The sequence below is a fragment of the Papaver somniferum genome, chromosome 9 (assembly GCF_003573695.1).
Source record: "Papaver somniferum cultivar HN1 chromosome 9, ASM357369v1, whole genome shotgun sequence".
Classification (NCBI taxonomy): Eukaryota; Viridiplantae; Streptophyta; class Magnoliopsida; order Ranunculales; family Papaveraceae; genus Papaver; species Papaver somniferum.
Window position 1 is genome coordinate 9537814 of NC_039366.1, and position 23815 is coordinate 9561628.

A 23815-nucleotide genomic window follows, 5' to 3' on the forward strand; every position below is an offset into this window, starting at 1 on the left:
CTTCTGCAATTGATTTGCCGGTAACATTCAAGCCTAGAATGTTCTGAGCATCATCAGAGATGTAGGTCATCTCCCCAAAAGGGAAGTGCATGGTATCAGTTTCACCATGATACCTTTCGACGAAGCAATTGACAGTCACGGAATCAGGCTTCACATAATTTTCAACCAAAGCATATAGACCAGATTCCATTACTATTTGTTGGACCTCTTCACATTCATCGGACAATTTCCAACAATCCGCGGCTTGGTTTCGGCAAACACGCACAACCTTCGTATGATCCTACAATTTGGAGACAATACAATTAAGATATTTTACATAAATATACAACAATACATATGCACAAGATAAAAAATACTTACATAGGTTTGATAGATAATACGAGCCCACGAGTGCTTGTATCCAAATAGTGCTTTCGGTTCCGGAGCTTCACCCCAAATTCTGCCACGTTCAAGGTCAGGTATCATGTCATTAATATGAGGAAGGTGGAACCTTTAACTTTCACTTTGCCATTGCCCTTCTTGCCATTGCCTTGTGTTGGTTGTTGACTTGGCCCACCAACTTCGCTTGGCTTGCTAATTGACTTGGAGGAACCACATTATCTTCATCCTCACTTTCCTCTTCATCTTGCTCATCTTAATCATCGTGGTCACAGATTACAGCTCGACTACGGTCACCACCACTCTCCCAAATTATCCCTTTTGTCTCAGTCCCAAACGCTTTTTACGACCTTCATCTTTCCCTCGAGGAGGGAGAGATTGAGGAGTATCATGACCGTCCTTCTTTCTTCTCTTAGTGACATCATCTTTAGTTTTTCTTTTGTTAGCCTCCTTGGCTTTTGACCTATATCATAAAATCACACGAAATGAATGTGAGACAACTCACTTTCAGTTTTTCCACCGGCATTGACTTACTGAAACAAAGCACGCCGGTTGTCTGTTCCGGCATTAAACAATGACTGTCGACAATGCCGGTAAATATATGTAATTCTCCTGTATGTTTTTAGTCCACTACCGGCATTCTCGAAATAAATCAATTCCATGCCGTAACCTGGTGCCGGCATTCAAATCAACCTAAAAATGTATGCCGGTACTGGTGATAAATTCATAAACTCTCCTTATGGTCTAAGTCCAGTACCGCCATGCTCTAATTTTCACAAAAAAATGCCGGTACTATAAACCGGCATACAATGGAACCAAATGTCTATGCCGGTACTGGTGACAAATTCATAAACTCTCCTGTATGCTTTTAGACCACTACCGGCATACACGAATAGTTATAAATGACTGCCGGTACCAAGAACCGACAAGGAATTCGACCCAAATTCTATGTCGATATCTAAAATTCAGTTTCTGGTGAATCTGCGGAGTGACCGGAAGGTAAAACCGGCACCGTATTCATACATATTTCAGTGCGGGTAATCACTGAAACTCAACTGTTTCAGTTAGGGTTTGCGATTCTAACCTAAACCCAATGCTATAGATCGATTAAAACACTCATAAAGTAGTTTAAAATCACTTACCTTCTCACATAAGCCATGGTTGCGAGAGGTTGATTGTCCGAATCCGTTGCTTGTTCTTCATCTTGCTCTTGAGCAATCTTAGCAATTCTTTGTTCCTGTTTTTGTTGAGCAATCGATTTTGAGTTCGATTGGGCATTCGTTTTCTTTCGTGGAGACATTGTTTATGATTTGGGTAGGTTAATCGACGCAGAAATTTTTGAATTGACGATTAATCGACGAAGAACGGATGAATAACGATGATTTTTTTTTTTAAAACCTAACCCTAGGTCAGTGCCGGTACTGAAATGGGGGATATATGAATTTGGTTTTTGATTTTGATGTTTTAGGAGAAAGGGTATAATGGTTTTTTCATAATTTTTTAAATTAATCAAAGGGTATTTTAGTATTTTCATACCAAAAAATCACCCCTTAGCACACACCATGGGTTGGGGGAAGTAATCAATATCCCCCAATTCTTTTTTTTATCCCCCAATTAATTGTTCTAGATAAAAACAATAGATAAGAGGGGAAATTTAAAAGAAATAAAACCTTATCGGATCCCTAATGGGCTTAGGGATGAAGAGTGACATATTTATTGTGTGATAAAGATATTTGTATAGATCATGGAAAGTAGGGACAAATATCCAATTACCACTTCTGATAATTGGGCCGCTGGGTCACTTGCCCCGAGTGGTCGATTTTAATATCTATAGGTGGATAAGCACCGAACAACATTTCCATCAACTACTATAGTGTACAGTACCCAGAAAGCAAAAGAAAATACTTTTTTTCTCGTTTCCTTTGTTTTCTTCTTGTATATAAAATCATTCTTTCTTGTGATTGTAAATTGGCTAGGGTTTCTTCAAGCAACCTCAGATTCCAATCACTCTTATCATTTTAGGGTGTTCTTCATTCGATTAACAGTGAATCGCTAATAATTTTTACAAATCTATTTCAGAATTGATTGATTGAATTTGATTTTGGTGAGGGTGGAATTAGGGTTTGTTGTTTGAAAGGGGATTATTTGAAAGGAAATGTCTGCAGGGGTCTGTGGGAAACGTTTAGGGTTCGAAGAAATCTTCGGATCTTCATCATCACCTTCTAATAAGAGATCAAGAAGGTATTCACCTGTTCGTGATTTTGGGTTTGGTTCTTCTTCTGAAGATAAGATTTCAATCTTACTCCGTATGTTCCCTTCTATGGATCGTGAGGTAAATCGCAATCAATTTCTTTGGTTCTCTGCAATTTTTGATTGTTGATTTATTGAATCTCATTTTTATGTTTCATTTGATTTGACTGAATTTGGGATTTTTTTTTGTTTTTTAATTTCTTTTTGATAATTTAGGTTTTAATTTGTTTGTAATTTGAAGTTTCTGATTGGTTTTATGGATGATTTTTTTTTTAGTTGGTGGAAAGTGTTCTGAATACACATAATCATAAAATTGAAGATGCAATTGAGAGTCTAAATGCTCTGTGTATTGGGGATGTTTCTGCGAGAACTGAATTACAAAGTCCCGATTCAATGATGAACGCCAATAGTCCTTCGGTTCAAGGTTAGAGAAATGCGCGTTATTTTCTTAGTGAAATGTTGCATTTTTGATGAATTGTTGGAATACAAAAGGGTTAATTTACTTTTTGATTTTAGGTGCAGGGAGTATTCAAGAAGCAGAGGAGAAGATTGAAGAATTGAAAGAAAAGGATGCGGCTGCTGAATCTAGAAATCCCATGGATGGGGCTTCATGGGTGGATATTTTTGTTCAAGAAATGATGAGCGCTTCAGACCTTGATGATGCTAGGAGACGTGCTGCAAGGATGTTGAAAGCGTTTGAGAAGAGTGTTGCTGACAATGCAAGAGCATCACATGAGGTAGCATAAGCAATTTCATCCAAAAAAATTGTGATTGGAAATGCACATTTCTATTTCTACTTTGCCTTTTGTCAATACGAGTTCTTGGTCTTCGGATACTGATAGGGTGTTTGTATTTTCTTGTCGAGTAGCAAGAGATTGCGGTAATGAAAGAGCATCTGCAGAACATGTTACGAGACAATCAGATTCTTAAGAGAGCTGTTGCCATACAGCATGAACGTAATTTAGAGCATGAGGGTAAGGTGAGGGAAGTGGAGCAACTGAAGCATGTGCTTGGCCAGTACCATGAGCAAATCAAAACATTAGAGGTAACTGAACACATCTTATCTTGAGCTTTGCCTTATTGGAAAAATCGCTAATTCCGAAGTTATCATGCGCTAGGACAGATCCTCCAATTGACTTGGTTTCCAAAGTTTAATTTTCACCCGATTTACAATGTGTCCCTTCAATATTCTTCTGCATGCTGACATTTATTTTGGATCTTGAAGCCTTTTAGCATAAATTATGGTGTATGGCTGAGTTTTGCCATGGGATATTGCAACCAGTGGCAACAGTTATGTCCAGTACATGCTATAGAGTCACAACTAGCTGCTACCTACTTGTGTGTTGATTGGGAGAACGTTATGTGTGATGGGTGTATTATTGGATTAAAATACATTGTAAAGTATTTGCTTCTAGGAACGTATACACCTAGATAATGTATTTCTATTGACCTGTTCAAGAATATAGTAAATTGATTGCGATAAATCATGCTGTTTCAACATGCATTAGGCTTGAAGTACGTAGAAGATGAAGTTGATTAGAACGATACCTGTATCCTGAGCCCATCAAGTAAAAAACCTTTCACCTGTACGAGATTTTCAAACTGTACAAAAGTATCTTGGTACAACTCCTTTCTTCTTTTTAAATAACTTGCCTTAGATAACTATGGTTGATATCAGTTCCTGATCATACTTCATCTGTAGTAATTATATCTTCTCTTCATGATCCAGATGAACAATTACACACTGAAGGTCCATTTGCAAAGGGCGCAAGGAAGTAGTTCCATTCCGGGAAATTTTCATCCCGACATATTCTAAGGCTACCTTAGTTAATTGTTAACATTATTGTTGTGCTCAGCTTGTTATTCTTATTTTTTTAGTTATTAGGATAAGTTAGCAAGTCACCAGTTCTTGCCTAAGGTTAGATGGGAGCTATGGGTTCTTCACAAACCGATTGTCAACCCTTAGTGTGTCCAATCTTGAACAATATAGTGACGATTTATTGGGTCGAGTGGCTGACCAGTCGTCTTATGTAACCACATAGCTTTGATTTTTTCCATTTTTATTTATTTGTCAGGCCTTGGTATCAAGAGAATGTATGTAGCTCTAAAAGTTACTGTGATAATTTAAACAGTTTATGTATAATAAGGTGTTCGGGAGCAAATTGAAGACACAGTCAATTGTTCCGAAATTGATAATTGGATCTTGCTCTTAACAAATGCCAGAGCAAGGACTCTGTGACCAAATGTTGTACATGGATTGCAGTGTTTCTTAAAGTTGATTCTATTGGTAGCAATATGCATCCCAAGATTTTTTGGTTTCTGAGGAATGCTTTGAGAAGTAGCAACTATGGAAGCTATTATTGAAAGTTCAAATAAGGTTATTGTTGGTGATCAGTTGAGAAATTCCTCGGAAATCTTAAAAGCTGTTACTTGAGAGTGGGTTCTATAGGATATATTGGTGACCGGGATCACTTTAAAGGTTGTTTCCAAGTTGAGGCCATCTTCATGGATGCACAGGTTCTTGGAAACCCACTGCTGAGTGTTCTGTATTGCTGGTGAACCGATTTAGGCGCAGTGGTGGATGCACATTCAGAAGGTTGTTGGGAACCATTTGGGAATGTTGTCGAGTCCTGGTGAAAGATGCAGGGCAGTGATGGATGAACGTGGCAGAACTGTCCCTAGGTTTGACAGTTGCCACTGTAATTAAGCCCAGAAAATCACAAACACACCTGTTTATTATGGGCATCTTGGAGAAGTCTTGCAAGACTACTTTCTTCCTGTCGGTGGTCTGGGCAACAAAGGCATATCTCTGGATGATGCCAAACCAACAAACGCATATGCTACATATATTATTTTTGTCAAAGAACTTTATCAATTTGCATTTGTTTTAATCAATTTTAATGTTGCCAGAAATACAACTAGTTGTTTGTTTTCTAGACTTTAGTCAAGGTTTTTATCAAAAATACTAAATTTTAAACTATTTTGGCGTAAAGGAGAGGCTAATCACATGTTCCTGAAAGATGGTTGGTTGCCTTTGCATGCCATTTGAAGGACAATCCAACATTCGAAGCGTGCACAAACAACTCCACTAGCTGTTCTATTGTGGACGCTTCAACGCTAGTGCCCCCTAATTGTGAACTTGTTTTGCTTGACTTGAAAATTTTACTGAAGATTTGATTCAAAAAATAGTCTTGCTTTTTGTGAATGAGACTTTGAGTTCACATTTTTGTAGAGATATTATACGTTGCACATTTTTTTTTCCTTCTTTTCTTTGAATTTTACTGTTTCTTCTGAATCTGACTCAAAAATCATCTAATACGTGCCTAATAGTAGAAGTTCAAATTATACTTTACTCAAATACCCTTTAGTCACATATACAACCGGAATTAGATTCCAAGTCAAATATCAAATTAGATTCTGAGTCAAACATCTGAAAAACAGGAAAACAAAACGATCTAACATCTGACTCGAGCCAAGCCAGATCCATATCAAACAAAGTGCTAGTCTTTTGTGGTAAACTCGTCTAGCGATCATATGGACCTGTTGACATCGCATTCTAGCGTCTAGATTCCATTCTTTCTGAATCAGACTCCGAGCTGAGTCAGCTGAGTGTCTGAGTCGACTTCCTCCCTCACTCTACTCCACTGAAAGACGTGGCAACAGAATCCTAAACCACCAAGTGGGTCCCACATTTGCAAACGTAAGACAAAAGGATAACAAAATTCGAAATCTTAATTTAACGAAATCAATTACCCTCCTCCTATAAAAATAAAAATCCTATCTTTAATCTTAATTACAGTTCATCTTTTTTCCCCTCTTCTTACTCCCTATAAATAAAAACATTTTCCCTTCTGTAAACTCCCCTAATCCCAAGATATTGACTTTTCTATCTGATTTAATTATTACTGTCAAGGTAATTAATTCTCTAATTTTTTAATTTTAATTTTGTTTTTTTTTAGATTTAGATCTGAGAAGAAAAAAGAGTTTCAATCCCATTATAATTGTGTGTTGAGGTTTGTTAAGTATTGGGTATCTTTCAAATACCTATTACTTTGCTTGTTTTTGAAGATTTTTTTGTCAGTTAGGTATGTAGTGTGTTGATTGGTTTGGTGTGATTAAAAAGCTGTCTTTTTTTATTGATTCTTCTTATTGGGTTTGATTGTGTATATATAATGATGATCATGGAATGTTTTCACAAAAGGGTTTCTGTAGCAGAAGGAAAAATTAGAGCTTTTCAGTAGATTATTGTGTTTTCAGGTCTGAATTTTGATTTAGAATCTTGGGTTTGTTTGATTGAGAAATTGGGATTTTGATGAAAAAAATGGGGCTTTTGTGTATATTGTTGTGTATTGAGGTCTGAAATTTGATTAGGAAATGTTTTAAAATTTTGGGTTTTGATTGGAAATTTGAGTGAAGATTATTGTTTTTTATGTCTGAATTTGATTGGAATTGTTTTGAAAATTTGGGTGGGTATTCAAAAGTTTTGGATTTTGAACCAGAATTTTGAGTGATTTGATTTTGGTTTCAGGGGTTGGGAAGAGAGATCTAGGCAATGGCAACTAATGGAGAGGCGAAGAAACCACCAACTCCATCTCCTTTGAGAAACTCCAAATTTTTTCAGGTAATTTTATTTTTCTCTTTGAAACATTGCAATTACAAGAGCTGTTGATATTGATTGTGATCCCAATACTTGAAATTTTTAATGTTTTGTATAGTCAAATATGCGTATTTTGGTTACTGGGGGAGCTGGATTCATTGGCTCTCACCTTGTTGATCGGTTGATGGAGAATGAGAAAAATGAGGTATGGTCGAACACAGTTCACATTTGTATCACACCACATAAGGGAAACAATTTCTTTTTTGTTGAAAGTATTTGGATGCTTTGTAATATGTGATGTTCTGTGTCTTAGGTTATTGTAGCCGATAACTACTTCACTGGGTCAAAGGATAACCTGAAAAAATGGATTGGTCATCCAAGATTCGAGCTTATCCGTCACGGTACTTCCTTTTCTTTTATAAAGTTCTGTTATGAGGATGCTAGATGTGATATAATCTTCTATGCTGATATAATTAGATGAACAAGTTTTATGGTTTCGGAAATTTCCTATTTTCTCTTATAATGGAACATTACCGCGCAGTTATATGGTGGCACTATATAATCATTCAGTATTGTTAACGTATCTATTTGTATCTGCCTTCTTGCAGATGTGACTGAGCCATTGCTTGTTGAAGTTGATCAGATTTACCATCTTGCTTGCCCTGCTTCCCCAATTTTCTATAAATACAATGCTGTAAAAGTGAGTTTCCTTGTTTGTCTTTTCATGGATGTGTAATAGAATCCTCTTTCTTTTGCAAATAACTATCCGTTGTTACTTGCATATGAGACGCCATTATCTCAGTTTTTCTATGTTGCTCACTACCCTTGAGCAAATATGTTATTTTCCCCCCTTTTCTTTCATTATTAGATCACCATTCTTGCATTATCTTTTCCTGTGCATTTATTGTAGGCTTATATCACTTGTATGGTTGAACCATCCCTTTCTGGGTATCACATATGTCCTGTAACTTCGAATTTTGAACATTTTACATACTGGATGTGTTTGTTAGACAACATAAAGCCATTTATAAACAAATGCATTCCCCTGATGCTCGACTCCTCCTTCCCGAGTTATTGTATTATTATGCTGCATACTGAATAACCGTGTACCAAATAATCCTGTCGAATAAGCATATCTTATATTCCATGAAATTGTCTTTTACCATACTGGACTCTCAGTGGTTGTGTGCTTTCCAAAAAGCTACTGTGAACTTAGAGGTAGTTTTAACTGGTGTGCTATGATATTCTAACAGACAATCAAGACAAATGTCATCGGCACATTGAATATGCTGGGACTTGCCAAGCGTGTTGGAGCAAGGTCAGAGCAATTACTCACTTATGGCCATTACTATGTTTCTGTTATCTGGGGTCACTCCTTACAGTTTGAGTATTTTTAACAGGATTTTACTCACATCAACTTCAGAGGTGTATGGTGACCCACTTGTGCATCCCCAAACTGAGGATTACTGGGGCAATGTAAACCCTATTGGTATGTCCACTTTTCATATGTCTGCTCTATTTCGTCGATTTTAAACTTAATTCCGGATGCGTTCGAATGGCCTTATCCCTTAAAACAAAATTTTGATATGAAGGATGCATTTCACCGATTTCAGTTGTCGCATGATTTCAAGGGTGCCCTGTATTATGATTGCATGATGATACCAGAAACTTGCTGTTTGGACAACGTGTTTAGCTAGAACACATGTCTTTGCGGAAAAACAAGCTGTAATTGACTAATCTTAATGGTTTCTTTTGCTGCCCTTGCAAACCTTGTGTTTCCACTGCCTTTTGTGTTTTTGAAATTCGGCTGTATATTGTCATTTGGGCTTTTAGATGCACGTTTTTGGTAATATACCCCATAGTTAATTTCCTTTCGTTGATTGGACTTCTTCTAATTTAAACCTATTGGTAGAGTAGAATGGGTTTGTTTGTTAGGTGGATGCACACAAAGCTTTCTTCATAATCAACTGATAGTCTGATATTATGTCTTGTATTTCAGGTGTCAGGAGTTGCTATGATGAGGGAAAACGTGTAGCTGAAACTTTGATGTTTGATTACCACAGGCAGCACGGCATTGGTACTCTACAAGTTGTACCTGATACTTTTACTACAACTATTACACGTTTATTGCTTTTCCTAAGTCTCTTTAAAATGTGGTTTTGTAACAGAAATCCGCATTGCTAGGATCTTCAATACATATGGACCTCGCATGAATATTGATGATGGACGTGTTGTCAGCAATTTCATTGCTCAAGCACTAAGGTAACCTAATAACATTTTTATTTCATAGATTGTTCAGTATGCTTTTATCTTATAGTCAACTGTGAGTTGGAGCTGTTACTCTGTCCAGTTATTCCAGTTCAGGAATTGCTCTACGTTAATGCCCTAAATTGTTTTTTTCTTTGGAATTGATCAAATTCTATAATTCTGCAGTTCAGCTAATTATCTGAAGCTTTTTTTTTTTTTTTTTTTTTTTTTTTTTTTTTTGCAGAGGTGAAGCATTGACTGTACAAGCTCCAGGAACACAAACCAGAAGTTTCTGCTATGTTTCTGACATGGTATGCCTGAATCTATATTTTGAGTGTCAACGGCCGTGCTGTTTTCGAAATGGGTAATTGGACTGCTTAATCATTGGTCTGTAATTTGTTTTCTATTTTGTTTGTAGGTTGATGGCCTTATTCGTCTAATGGAAGGAGAAAACACTGGACCAATTAACATCGGGAACCCAGGTTTGTCCATAATTTACCACTTACTTTCTGTTTGCTAGTTTGTACATATCTTCTTTTTCTCTGCTTCTAATTTGAAAATTGCAGGTGAATTCACAATGATGGAACTTGCCGAGACAGTGAAGGAGCTAATTAATCAAGACGTGCAGATCAAGAACGTGGAAAACACACCAGATGATCCGCGCCAGAGGAAGCCAGACATCACAAAAGCAAAGGAGTTGTTGGGATGGGAACCTAAGGTTAACTTGCGGGAAGGACTTCCCTTGATGGAGCAAGATTTCCGTCAGAGGCTTGGAGTTCCTAAATAGAAATTGATTATATCATGAATCTAAAGAGAACAAAAGTAAAAAAAATTCTTCGGCATTTCGCCTCCTTATAGTATGTTTTTTCTTTTCTTTTCCATATAATTATCAAAAAATAAACTAGGCAGATGAGTGGCGAGCGAGCAAGCGTTTCATTTTTTTTTCGCGCAGGGTTGTTGTTGTTGAATTCTGATTGACATTTTTTACTTCATAGTTTATATACATGTTTACAACCAGAAGTTTTATCTCTTTCAGTTTTATTCTGAAAAATTCTTAGTTATCTCTGGAAAAGGGGAATGGCTCACAGCTCTATCCATCCTGTTTGCAGTAAAATCTTCTTAATAGATTTGGTTTCTCCGGTAATTTCTTTGGTCCCAAAGTTATTAATTTACAAGTTTTACTCTAGATGAAAGTGCTATTCTCCACCTGGTCATCGCCATATTTACGGTCGGAGCACTACCAGCATCCAGACATCCAAAATTTAAATTCAAGGCTCAAGCTGAATGTAATATAATAGATTATGGACCTCACTTATGGACTTATACGGTCCACTAGCCCAGTAGGCAGTAGCTGTGTTCATATTATAGGGGCCGTAATGATTTAGCCTTCTAGGGGTTTTAGTTCGAACGATTTTTTTGGGGATCATGGTTTTATTTTGGTCAAAAGACATTAGAAGTAATTCTAGGTCACCCCATATTTAGTTATTTATTTAATATCTAATCTACCCTCTTAATTAATTTTAGGTTATGATTAGTGAATGATTTAGTTAGAAACAATTAGTGAGATTAAATTAAAAGATGGGTTTATTATTAGTTGAGTAGAATTATTGAGAGAGTAGAGTTAGAGAAGATGAAGGAGAAAAACATGGAAAATAATATTTTTTTTCCAATTCACTAAGTTTGAGTATTCAAATGATGAAAACTCATCTGATTCTTCATCTCCATTCTCTCCTAGAATATTTGTTAATCTTCAAAATGATCCGGATTTGAACTGGATTTTGAACAGTTCGGTTACTTTATATGAAGAACAAGTAACCGAACTCATCTGAAGCTGTAGTTCGGTTACTTTATATGAAGAACAAGTAACCGAACTCATCTGAAGTTGTAGTTCGGTTGCCCCGTGAGATGAACAAGTAATCGAACTCATCTGAAAGTGTAGTTCGGTTACTTGTTCCAAACACGCAGGTTACCGAACTCTCTAATAATTTCTAGGAGTTGCATCATTATGTTCGGTTGGTTCTCAACTAACCGAACTTTGGTGTACAAAGTTCGGTTGGTTCGCAAACTGCATGCACTTTTGATCTAACCGAAATTTACGTAATATAAGAGTATATAAGTTTACAAAGTTCGGTTCTTTCGCAAACTTGAACCTAACAGCTAACCAACCGAACTCTGAGTTCGGTTTCTGCGATAAAATTGTGAAGTTACCGAACTTAACAAACAAAAAAAAATGTGAAGTTCCAGCGTCTATTGGATAAGTTCGGTTACTTTGTAGTTTTAAAATTTTTTGCGAACAAACCGAACTATATTGGCTAAGTTCGGTTATTTTGGAACTCAACATAGTGGCCACACCAACACAGTTCGGTTAGACTGGATTTGTTTTTTTTTTCGGTTCTAAGGGTGGAGTTCGGTTACTTTGTAATTTTAATTTTTTTTGCGAAACAACCGAACAGAGAGTTCGGTGACTTAGTTTTAAATCCAATAGAACCGAACTGTTCTTCGTGTTCTTCATTTTCAAGAAGTTCGGTTAGTAAACTAGGATTTTTTGGAAAATCGACCTAACCGAACATGGATCTGTAACTCCTATTAAAACCCTATTTTGATGATTTCTATTCGATTGAAGCAATCAAAATCAAATTAAAGCGAAGGGTTTGTTGGAAAATACCTCCGGAGTGGTCCCAGAATCAGGTTGCGGCTGGCGTCTTTTATACTCGATAAAATTATTATATAACCGAACTTAATTGTGATTGCATTGATGTTGTTACATTTCTTAATAGGCGGTGGTGGTGGTGGTGGGAGGAGGTGGTGGTAATCGGTGGTTGGTGGTGGTGATAATCGGAGGTGGTGGTGGTGGTAACCGGCGGTGGTGGGCGGTGGTGGTGGTGGTGGTAATCGGTGGTTGGTGGTGGTGATAATCGGAGGTGGTGGTGGTGGTAATCGGCGGTGGTGGGAGGAGGTGGTGGGAGGAGGTGGTGGTTATATATATATAAGTGGTTATTAGGTTGGTTTTAAATTAAATTAGGTTAAGGGTAGGTTAGTCATTTCAATGTTTTAGGACACCCCTTATCACTATAGGGAAGGTGGCCTAATAAAACCATGGTCCCGTCAAAAAAACCATGGTCCCTAAAAAATCATTCTTTAGTTCATAGGTTTGTAGAGGAGAAAACTAGTTTCGGAGATGGATCGCAGTTTAGAAAATCTCCCATCAGAAATCAAGTTGAGTATATTTTCAAGGTTGCCAGTTGAGTCGGTATTAGTTTGCAGAAAAGTATGTAAACTATAGGCAAACCTTATGCATAACAATCTTCACTTCGCAAATATGCAACTTGATCATGATTCCGGAGTAACAACAAGTTTGGTTATCTTGACCAGAGATAAAGACATGTTCTACGCAGATGATAACAAGGAGGCAAATTTGCTCACATTAAGAAAGATCAACTTAAAACTTCCAGACATTGTGCGCAGAATTGTTGGTTCGTGTAACGGGTTGACTTTTTTTTTCAGTTGAGTCACAGTACACTCGGATTATAGCGGAAGAAACCCTATATACATCTGTAATCCTGTCATCCGTGAGTTCGTTACTCTTCCAGGAAATTGGATCGTGAACAACAACAAGAAGAGGCCCAATGTGCTAGGATTTGGTTGCCATCCTTAACTAACGAGTACAAGGTCGTCAGAATTTCCTACCCCCGCAGCTTAAAACATCGCCCATTGAAAGGACGCGTAGAGGTATATACACTTGGGCGTGGGGATGGATGGAGATATATTGGAGAAACAAAGTACAATATACCAATATATGGTGGTCATGCAAGTATATGTACAAATGGATCTCTTTATTGGATTATCATAACTGGTTTCGCTTTCGTCTTTGATTTGGCAGACGGAGATTTCCACTCGACTTATATAGAATCTAAATATTCTAAGGTGGTTGGCATTACCAAGATGGGGTGAAGTGTTGTTGGGGTTCAGAGCCATCTACATGCTAATACCGTGGAAATGAAATACCTAACAAGAAACACTTGATCTCTCGGATTGCTTCATGAACCTCACTACGATCTAGGATAAGAAAAAGAGAAAGATAACTACACAGATGCAAGCCACAAACAAAGCAACAAGAAATAAGGTACTCACAGATTTAACGTGGTTCACCAATATGCACAATGTGTGGATATTGTCTACATCCACCAAACAGATACGACCTCTTTATTCATTATATAATCGCCACTGAGAATTACAAAACTGATTGACTAATCAACCCATCGACTCACCACATTTTGACGGAACACAAGAACTCTCACAAGCATCCTATAAGATCCAAAGTAGTGTCTTCACCCATACGAGATAACGTTTACCACATTATCTACCACAACGAGATGATCTTCTCTGCACACCCTGATATAGATTACCATGGACGCCTTTAGCTCAACACCAATAATCTAATCCATCACCACCAAGATGATCTTCTCCTCAACAAGATGTTTTACCAACATCTCCACATGAATACTCCATAAAACATATCTTCCAACATTGATAAGCATTCCATAAGAACCATAATGATGTACTTCTTCCACCATTATTGGTCTCTCACATCCACCCGAAAATGCGAGATGAATTCCTCACATCTCCAATGAGAATTTCCTTGAGAACTCATAGCTAAAACTCATAGCCTAAGCCTCCTTTTGTAGGATTCACATTACCTGTCTTACTAGTTTAAGGTTTCCTAACTTAGTTATTAAGTTCCTAAACTTTAGGATCAATTAAACAACCGACCAAGTTTTGGTTTATTCCAAGCCCAAAAATCCACCGATCCAAACAAGTTTAAGTTTATTTAAAACTTCTCACCGACCTAAGTTAGTGTTTTTCCAAACTCAAAACTCCATAACCGTCCGTCCCTACAATTCTCCACCTCGAATCATGCATTTATGCATGAGACGATCAACTTTTATCCCTCCATCTCCTGAACATCGATTGCACCATCACTGGTTGCCTACATATCCTCAATAAGAATCAAACCAAAATGTAGTTCGTCCAAATTGTTTTGTAGACCCTTCACCAGAAGAGAGCAAACCAAACTTGAACGTCACCAACTCAAGACTTAACAATCCAACCTATCGGTGATTGTACAAATCTCCACCTCAGTGAAAAATCTTTTTAAGTTGATCAACAAACCATCATCATACGACCACCCGATATGCAACATCTTGAGAAAATACACCTTACTCCTTTGTGTTCACAACTCCACATTGATTGGAATTATTATAGGTGTATTGCACGCCAACTCAATCAGATCATACACGATCATTGTCCATATGCTACCTTCGAACTTAGTTACAGTCATTATGCGCCCTTGAGACTTTGCCACTTTCGAACTTGTTCCATACTACGAACACAACTTCGTTTTGACTGGCCTTGCTCCACCTGAGTTAATGTTCCGCTATTCTGAGCCACTAACTCCAAGTTGCGCACCACATCCGTTAGGGTTGACATCCATAACTACTCGATCACCAAATAAGCTACCATAGTAGCCTCCATGATCTGCCTAAGTGTTAGAGCATTGTCGGTCGAAATCGCATGCGCTTCTATATCAAGCATGTTTGTCAATATTAATGATCAAAACTATATGTCTTGATTTCTAGTATACTTATGACTAAGTCTCGGTCTAGGATAGTTAGAAATAGTTGAGCTCCAGACTCCATGACGATTATCTTGCAAAGACGAAGAGCTACTCAAGGAACCAATGGAACTTCATCCAACTAAAAGGTATGTGGAGACTTGAACTCATCTTGTCACTCAAAAGTCTATCTACTATATCTCCTACTCTTGAGACAACAGTCGTATAAGTATGATAGTTTTCATACATACAAATTTGTTATTTCGAGCCGAGTTTACTCGCCTATCTTTTTCTCGAAATACGTGTTGGTAAGCTTTTGCTTTAACCATCTTCTTCTTTATCCATGACGAAAGTCATGATGACGTTTCAATCTTGAAAATAGCTTTGATGACGATAGTCGATTCTTTATGTCTAACGACTATTATAACATTATAGAAGAATGTTTCAATGATTGAAATGTAGAGTTGAGAATATGTAACCACCTATGGATGTAAGCATTTAGTGTGTTCGCACATTTGTGTATAAATCCATGTGCCGGAAACCAAGTGTGTGCATATGTGTGCATGCGGTATTGGTTAAGGAGACAGGTTGGGCGGAAGCTCACGAACGTGAAATTCTGCTGGGTTTTAAGTTTACGAACTCAAAAACCAGTCACCTTAGGTACGTGTACCCGTACGTGTACTGGCGGAACTTTTTCACCCGGAAAAGTCTGCTGAGTTTGGAAACTAAAACCAACTCAAAATCTGTGGCCTTGGTATGCATACCTGTACGTGTACCCAAGCTGGTTATTTCTCAAATCGGTAGTTCATGGAATTAAAACAATAAATTATAAGGAATGCAATCTTTGTAAACCGTGGGTATATCATTCATGAATTGATTCAAATGAATCAAACCGATTTTGTTTCAATTGTGTTTATGTATAAAGACCTAAGCAATTGAACAACTCTTGAACTAGTTCTTATGAGTCATTTGAACTAGTTATGAGAAAGATGAATATGGTTGATATGAAAGCACTCATATGGCTAACCATTGGTCAATGATAATAATTTTTTGATGATGTTGTAGTGTTGAGGTTCAAACTCTCGGACTTGTGAAGATTAAATTTAAAGATTTAATAAAATTATATACAAAAATATTAACAAAGTGGGCGAGAGGTAACCAAGAAACTAGATTCCACTATGACGCAAAATTGAATGATACATATTTCAAAACTCTAATTATCTTTTAAGACTCTTATTTCTTAATTCACAAATAATATGGAAAATTCTCAAAAATAATTGTATCCCCTAAGCATAGATTATCTAAACAAAGCATAATCTATCTAATTGAATCACAACTAATGAAGAAATTTTTTGCAATCAATTAAAAACTCTGCAAAAGCAGTGAATGAGTGAATTATAAATTATAAATTAGAGAGAATAAATGATTACCAATTATTTATGCATAAATAGCTTCCTCACTTCCTTGGTTGTGGGAGAATTAGCCGCTCATCATGTTGGAAGCACGCTCAAAAATCATTATTATTTCTCAAAGGGTGTTTACAAATGATAAAAATGGATAAATAATTCAAAACCGGGTTTGTAACAATTATATTTGTTACAAACCAGAGAACTACGACCCACAGTATGTGTCACTGATACTGTTTCTCTAAGACCCACGGCTCTGTGTCGCAAACGCTGACAAATAAGTCTGCCTCTGATGTACGACCCGTGGCTGTGAGTCGTTGTTACTGTTGGAAAACGACGGTCTTGGATGGTCTGTTCTTCGTGTTCTTCATGTTCATCATCATCATCATCAGCAGAAACCGAGTTTGGGAAAACTCGAATTTCTCCTTCTCTGGCTCTCCTCAGCCCCCCAGACTCTCGACACCCCTTATCTATGATCCCATCCACCTATTTATACTCCTTAGACTCATTTAATCACGCCATGATTCTCAATATTCTTCATTGAACTCGGGCAGTAAAGAAAATATTTTTGGAATATTTTCTTCCCTGATTTAGCTTCTCACGCGTTTCTACAGCTGTAAAATCTCCTCATTTATCTTTTTCAAGGTCCAAAGTGTTGTTAGAGTCATCATACATGAGCAGAACACGTTTAAATTCTCCAAAACTCATGTATTCCCGTGAACTGTCCCTCTCATGCACGTGTTGCCCTGATTTCTTCTCATGGATTTTTCAGCCAAATTTGATAGACCAAAACCCTTGTAATAGCTTTGTATATGTCCCAGGAACAATCCCATAAATTTTCAGCCATTTAGTCTCCCTATAACACCTCCAAATCCTTGATTGAAATCTGACAGTGAATATAAATATTTTCCCGCCAATATTCAGTTCAAACGAAGGGGATGAAGGTGCCCCTTAACCAGCTGCTTGGGTGCCAATAACAAATGGGTGTTGTGGACAAATTTGGGATACATATAGCCCTGGGTGCTGAAGATGAATTTGGGCTACACATAACCATGGGTGCCCCTTATCCAAATCTGGGATCCGTATAACAAATGTGCTCCGGAGGTGTCCCGAGCAACTTTTCGAGCCGAATTTTCCAACAATGTTTATTTCCAAAAAATACCTATAAAAACACAAAACACCGTAATAAGTACGAAATCGAGTACTAACAATATGAAACATTGAGGACAAATTAGACACATAAATGCGTCTATCAGTCAACCATTTGTGAACCAACCAATGTACATGTTTAGGTACGGTTACTCAAACATAAATGAATACATTTCATTTGTGTATGACAATCTAAGATTCGATCTAACAGTTGAAAAATATTAGCTTGGATAAATCAGGTTTTTCATCTAACGGTGAATATTGAATGCTTTGTTACTGGTGGCTCTCTAAAAGAGTCACAAACATTATACCTGCAAGTGCACAGGGTCTAGTGTATAGAACAGGGCAAGCAGGGTCGATCCACAGAGACAAGGTGTGAGTAAGCTAAAATCTTCCTAAGCTAAAGTTATCTAAACAAGTGACTAAGTGACAGTGAGATAGTGACAGTGGAAATTAAACAAAGGCAATGAAGTTAAGAGACAAAGAAACAAAGAAAATTCAGTGGCAGTGATCCAAAGGCAGTGGCAAAGAATAAGAAAAACGTAACCAAAACAGAACATGGGAGAGAAATTGTGGATGGGAATGAAGTGTATGGAGATGGATGAGAATTCCCTTCACCTAGATAGTTCACCTAGGTTAACCTTGTCATGTGTCTAGTTAACTACCTAAAGTCCTTGGATTAACCCCTAGCATTGCCTATCTGATTAAAGCATAAACAATCACAGGTCAATTAGGTTCTAGGCCTCTAACTAATATGGCTTTGTTAATCCCTCAGACTATCACTGACCCCTAGCATTAATGGTATGTTTAAAGCACCACTAATCACAAGCCAGTGAACCCTTGGAATGTCACTAACCTAAGTGTTTTGAGCTCAACAGGATGTAACCCAAATGGCTAACCAACATGGTTCAATGGTCTTCTCACCCTAGTGGTGGATTAGAACATAACAAACATGGTGATTAACATAACATGATTAAAGTATCAAACATCACAAAATTAACAGTAACAGTAAACCCTAAAAATTAAAATTGAAGAACCCTAAATTGATTTGAAATGGAAATTGAAATTAAACATGAAATTAACCCAATTAGGGGGTAACTCGGATGACCCAAGAACAAGTTTTAACATCCTACATCAGTTCCTATTTATAGTTTACAACAAAACCCTAAATTGAAAATCCCCAATTTTGCAAACCCTAATTTTTAAATTCCAAATTAAACTCACTGATTTCTGAATTTGTCTCCCCTGTGCTCGACCCATGCTTTTTCTGACCTTCCTGCTCCTCTCTCATGCTTCAATTTCTGTCTCTAACCTCACCTATTTCATCAACTTCTAAACTAGGGTTGTCGGGTTGAGAAGTTGATGTAATAGATGGCTAGAGAAGAAGGGGACGTGATGGTGGTATCTGTTACGGTCGGGGAAGAAGTGATGGTGGTGGAGAAGGCGAGGTAGTGACAGTTTGCAGAGACAGGGCATGGAGGTGGTGGTGGTTCTGCAACTGATTTTGGGAGAAGGGGAAGAAGCTCGACTGTTTTGGGAGAAAGGAAGTGTTTGTTTGGGTATAGGGTATCGGGTTCTACGGTATGAAGCGGGTGTAGCGAGTTTTGATGAACAGAAAGTAAAGAGCGTTGGATGATCCCATATAGATTGAATCGAACGGCTACGATGGAGAGGTATGTGGAGACCGTTGGATTATGAGATACAACAAAATTGACGACACCAGATGGAGTTAGGTGTTGTAGTGTTAAGCGGAAGTATCGAGGTTTGATGCGCAGGCAAAGAAGAGACCGTAGGATCTAAATGTGATCTAATCTGAAGGCTTGGAATTTAGGTACTATGGTGTTTTTCAGGGACTTCAGATTTTGATGAACGATGAAGAAGCGATCATTGGATGATGAGATGGATCTGATCTAACGGCTGAGAATGGAGGCGGGTATGGATATAGAAAATGGGTTTGGGTAAGGGTTTTGGGCCTCGGGTATGCCAAGCCCATATCTTCTTTAAGAACAATTCTTCCTTCTTGAGCCCATTTCTAGCCTTTAGGTCTTGTGCACAACATTCTTCGCGGCTTCCTTGTGTAATTCCTCCCGGCTTTTCACTACTTTTCTGCTCTTTTCTGCTCCGCAAGTCATCCGACTTTATTTATTACCTAAAAATGCAAAATTAAGTAAGAAAAATATTTATTCTTGAAAACAATGAAAATACAGAATATGGGATAAAATGTAGAATTACTGCACAAAAGATGAGTTAAATGTCAACAAAAAGGGATAAATATATACAATATTTGGCACTCATCAAATACCCCCAAACCTGAATTTTACTTGTCCTCAAGTAAAACAAAACTAAGGAAATCCTACCTATACCACTGTCGCTGGTCTCTCGAATGCATTTAGCGTATGCACTAAGCCTTTTAAACCACTAAGTGTCCCTAGTGGACGAGTTGAAGTCTCGTGAAGGTTTGCTTAGAACGTACCTACAAAGTTCTAGGTCAAAATATAAGCTCAGATTCCATCAAATGTGACATGTGCAAGTCAGTTAAGCTCACAGCAAAATGGAGATGTCAATCTAGCTATCGAAGGCACAATCCTAGCACTGATAACAAATAAAGACATGTGATAAGAGTGTAAAGTGTATCTACACATGTGTAAAGAAAGATCTGAAGTTATGACTACTAATCACCAAGAGATAGTTTCTCAGGCTAAGAACCAAGGTCGAAATCTAGCTAGCTGTCCGGACTTTACGAGAATTGTGAATGAGTTGGAGGTATTTCACAATTACTCGCGTTGTACATCAATGGCATGCGCCCTTCCTTGCTTATTACAATAAAACACAAAAGATGACTCTTTACATGACTCTTATTTACATTGACTACTCTCTTTTATTTTTGGAACAAGAGAGAATGGAATTGAAAAATACATGATTTTTTTTTTTTTTTTTTTTTTTTTTTTTTTTTTTTTTTTTTTTTTTTTTTTTTTTTTTTTTTTGATAAGGAAACAGTTTTGATACATATACAAAAGGAAACAAAAATTACATGACACTTTGCAAGAGGTAGCCCTTTTTGATGCACCCAGTTAAATTCGATGGTTGTCTTTCTTAATGTAACCTCCACCTTCTATCTCAACCAACCAAAGAACAAGCTAGTCAAGTTTCGTTCAGTATTCTAAAGTGATTGGCAATCGTGACTTCCTATCAAACACCTTGAATATCGAGGCCATACATGTATTGGTAGATCGTGCGCGTGCAAATTTCTTATCACTATGTGAATTGTGCTAGAATCAGGGTGCCTAAATATCTAGACTAAGACTCCTAATAATTACATATTTGCACAAGAGTCAACATTTCAAGGTAAATGAGCTCCATTTTTTTATGATTTTTTAATTTTTTAATTTTTAATTTTGATTTTTCAATTTTTTTGGAATTTTTCAATTTTTTCAAAAAGATGGAGTTTTGTTTTCAATTATGGCATATTATCGTGGTATCTACTCTTCACCCCCAAACCTAAACTAAACATTGTCCTCAATGTTTCAAAATATGAACAAAATTATAATACAACATATGAAGAGGATCATGTTGAGTAGAGAAAAAGGAAAGAGAATACCCGATTTCGGCGAAAGTAATATTAGAACTCCGTTATTCAAGGCAAAAAATCCATCATATGTTAGCCGAGATCATATTGGATTAGCAAAATATATACAAAAGGAACAAAAGGGTTTTTTTAAGAAATTTTATCTACTGGATTATATACAAAAAATTCACCATACACTAACAATCTAAAGAGTTGAGGATCAACCCAAAAGACAAAGTGTAAAGGTTTCAACAGCTTCACACAAATATAACAGGAAAGAAATGCAAGTGAAACTGTGAAACAAAATGAGCTACCCCCAAACCTGGATTTTTCAACGGATAAAATTTTGGAAACAAAATCTCGCAGTTTTGGGGGTTCATCATGCACAAGGTCTAGCTCGAAATGAACTTTGCTAGGGATGGGCAAACATGCTAATTCCAACTGTGGCTCCTCAAAGATATTATACTTAGATGCAAAATAGTCCAAAAGGACTTGGGAAGCACACAGTTCCAAACCTATATTAGGGACTCTCAGAAAAGTCGGTTTGACAATATGGGTACAAACCAAATCTAGGTTGGGTGGAAGGCCATCAGATTGTGACTTATGTAGGACGATAGGCACATCATTACTAATCACATCAACATCTCCTAAGTCTTCTACACGTGTCACAACATGCTCACAATCATCAAAAAAATTGGCAAGATCACAATCAGAGTCATCAACATCATCAACAGATTCATTCTCATGCATCGGCAAATCAGGAGAAATATCACAATGTGACCTAGGTAGAGAATCAGACACATCAAATATATTTTCATGCATATTAGTGTCCACGGAAGATTCAACTATTCCTATGTCATGCTCATCTTCACAGAATAATTGTACGAATCCCATGTCAATATCAAAATCATATGAATTACAATGAGTATTAGAAAGAACAACATGCATGAAGGTCGAGGGCGAGAAGCCATATGTTATTGAACCCACAGGTTCCACAATATTTTCATGTTCTTCTAACATATCATCATAATCATCATAATCATCATCATGGTAGCATGCATGTTGGTCCTCATTAACAGTGGTGGTGTCATTAGTCGATTCATGTTCCTCTAAATTAGGTTCATATTCAACATCATTTACATGAATGGGACTAGACACTTCATTAGGGACAACATACATTTCCTCATGAATTTCCTCCTTTTGTAGGTGAAGCAAAATCTGATCTAAATATGCCTGAATTCGTGATGTAGATCTATCGAAGTTTTTCTCACTGAGTCTGAAAGCTTCTGTGGTGGAGTCTAAATTCATGGGAGTACAAAATTCTTCATGTTCAAATTGTGGTGATTGGTACATGTGTGCATGGTCATTAGGGTTTATAAAAGATTGATCGCAACCCTCAAAGGATTGATTACGGTCCCAATGACTACCATTCTCACAATTTATGGGCATTTCATACCTTGGATTTTCTCTAGATTGCCTAAAATTATGCAAAATATGACAATTCTCAACAGGGTGGTCTAAACTACCACATGCAGGACATGCATAGATTTTAGGTTGCCTAAGAAAATTAGATGTGACAGATTCCTCATGTGATTGCATTTCTAAAGCTGCGATTCGAGCTTCTAATTGATCGATCAGTGATGATTGTGTGAGTGAGGCACTAGCAAAATGTTCATTTTCACGTTGTGGCGAATGATGCATGTATGAATAGTCATTAGGGTTCATGTATTGAGGCTCGGGACTTTGAAAATGTCCATAATAATTCCTATGACTATTGACATCATGGTCTATGGGAGGTTCATAACGTGAAGTATGTCCACACGCAAATTCTCTAAGGGATTTGTTGTATTCCCCAACTGTAGACCAAGATCTAGACATGATTGGGCTCAAAAGCTAAGTAACTATGTTACAAAGCCCAAAATTTGGTTTTTAATGGGTTTGGATTTTTGGGAAAAATTTGGTTTTTATGGGTAACATTTGGTTTTGTCGGGTTTGAAAAAGAAATTTGGTTTTTAATGGGTTTTAGAAAATTTGGACTTAATGGGAAAAGAAAACACTTTGGTTCACTGGGTTTTGAAAACTTTGGTTTTAGACTTTGAAGACAAAGCCCATTTGGGAGCTTTTGGTTTTGATGGGAGAAAATTTGGTTTTAAAGAGGTAGAAAAATTTGGTTTTTAATTGGGAGCAAAATTTTGGTTTTAGTATTGGGAGCAAGAATTTTGGTTTTAGTGTTGGGAGCAAGCCCACATTGGTGGGAGAAATTGCTTTGCCAAGGGAAGGTGAACTAAGCCCACAATGTGTATGCAAACTGAAGCCCAATGTAGCTTTTGAAATAGCCCAACTGTTGCTTGTTTGGTCTGAGGCCCAGTTGGGCTTTCAAAAGTTCAGTTTTTCTAATTTAAAACTACAGGCCCAAATCAATCTAACACCACAAGCCCACAAGCAATTAAACAACACAAGCCCACAAGAAATTAATTACAAACCCAACAGAAAAATGGAAAAAATTATTTCAAGCCCACAAATTTAAAATGGAAGCCCACAGGTTGGGTTCTCTTAATGGGTTTAGGCTTACTTGCTTAAGCACAGCCCAGCTGCTCAGTTTGGTTGCAAAA

The 23815-nt window shown here is 37.2% G+C and overlaps 2 protein-coding genes across 6 annotated transcripts; both read left to right on the plus strand.

The window, feature by feature from the left end:
* Positions 1–2248: 2248 nt before the first annotated feature.
* Positions 2249–4824, plus strand: LOC113310896. 2 transcript variants are annotated; one of them, XM_026559716.1, is made up of 5 exons: positions 2249–2710; positions 2905–3052; positions 3151–3365; positions 3497–3673; positions 4358–4824. In XM_026559716.1, exons 1-5 carry the CDS (start codon positions 2534–2536, stop codon positions 4442–4444), a joined length of 804 nt encoding a protein of 267 aa, XP_026415501.1. In that variant the 5' UTR covers positions 2249–2533; the 3' UTR covers positions 4445–4824. The 2 variants fall into 2 exon arrangements, with proteins under 2 accessions (XP_026415501.1, XP_026415500.1); XM_026559715.1 differs by having other exon boundaries at positions 2252–2710; positions 3145–3365.
* A 1568-nt stretch (positions 4825–6392) lies between these two features.
* Positions 6393–10507, plus strand: LOC113309418 (UDP-glucuronic acid decarboxylase 6). 4 transcript variants are annotated; one of them, XM_026557850.1, is made up of 12 exons: positions 6393–6541; positions 7157–7249; positions 7344–7430; positions 7539–7626; positions 7834–7925; positions 8479–8543; positions 8626–8714; positions 9225–9302; positions 9394–9487; positions 9717–9783; positions 9891–9954; positions 10039–10507. In XM_026557850.1, the coding sequence occupies exons 2-12, from the start codon at positions 7181–7183 to the stop codon at positions 10257–10259; spliced, it is 1014 nt and encodes a 337-aa protein (XP_026413635.1). In that variant the 5' UTR covers positions 6393–6541; positions 7157–7180; the 3' UTR covers positions 10260–10507. The 4 variants fall into 4 exon arrangements, with proteins under 4 accessions (XP_026413635.1, XP_026413637.1, XP_026413634.1 ...); XM_026557852.1 differs by lacking the exon at positions 6393–6541 and adding an exon at positions 6689–6713; XM_026557849.1 differs by lacking the exon at positions 6393–6541 and adding an exon at positions 6753–6885.
* Positions 10508–23815: the final 13308 nt, after the last annotated feature.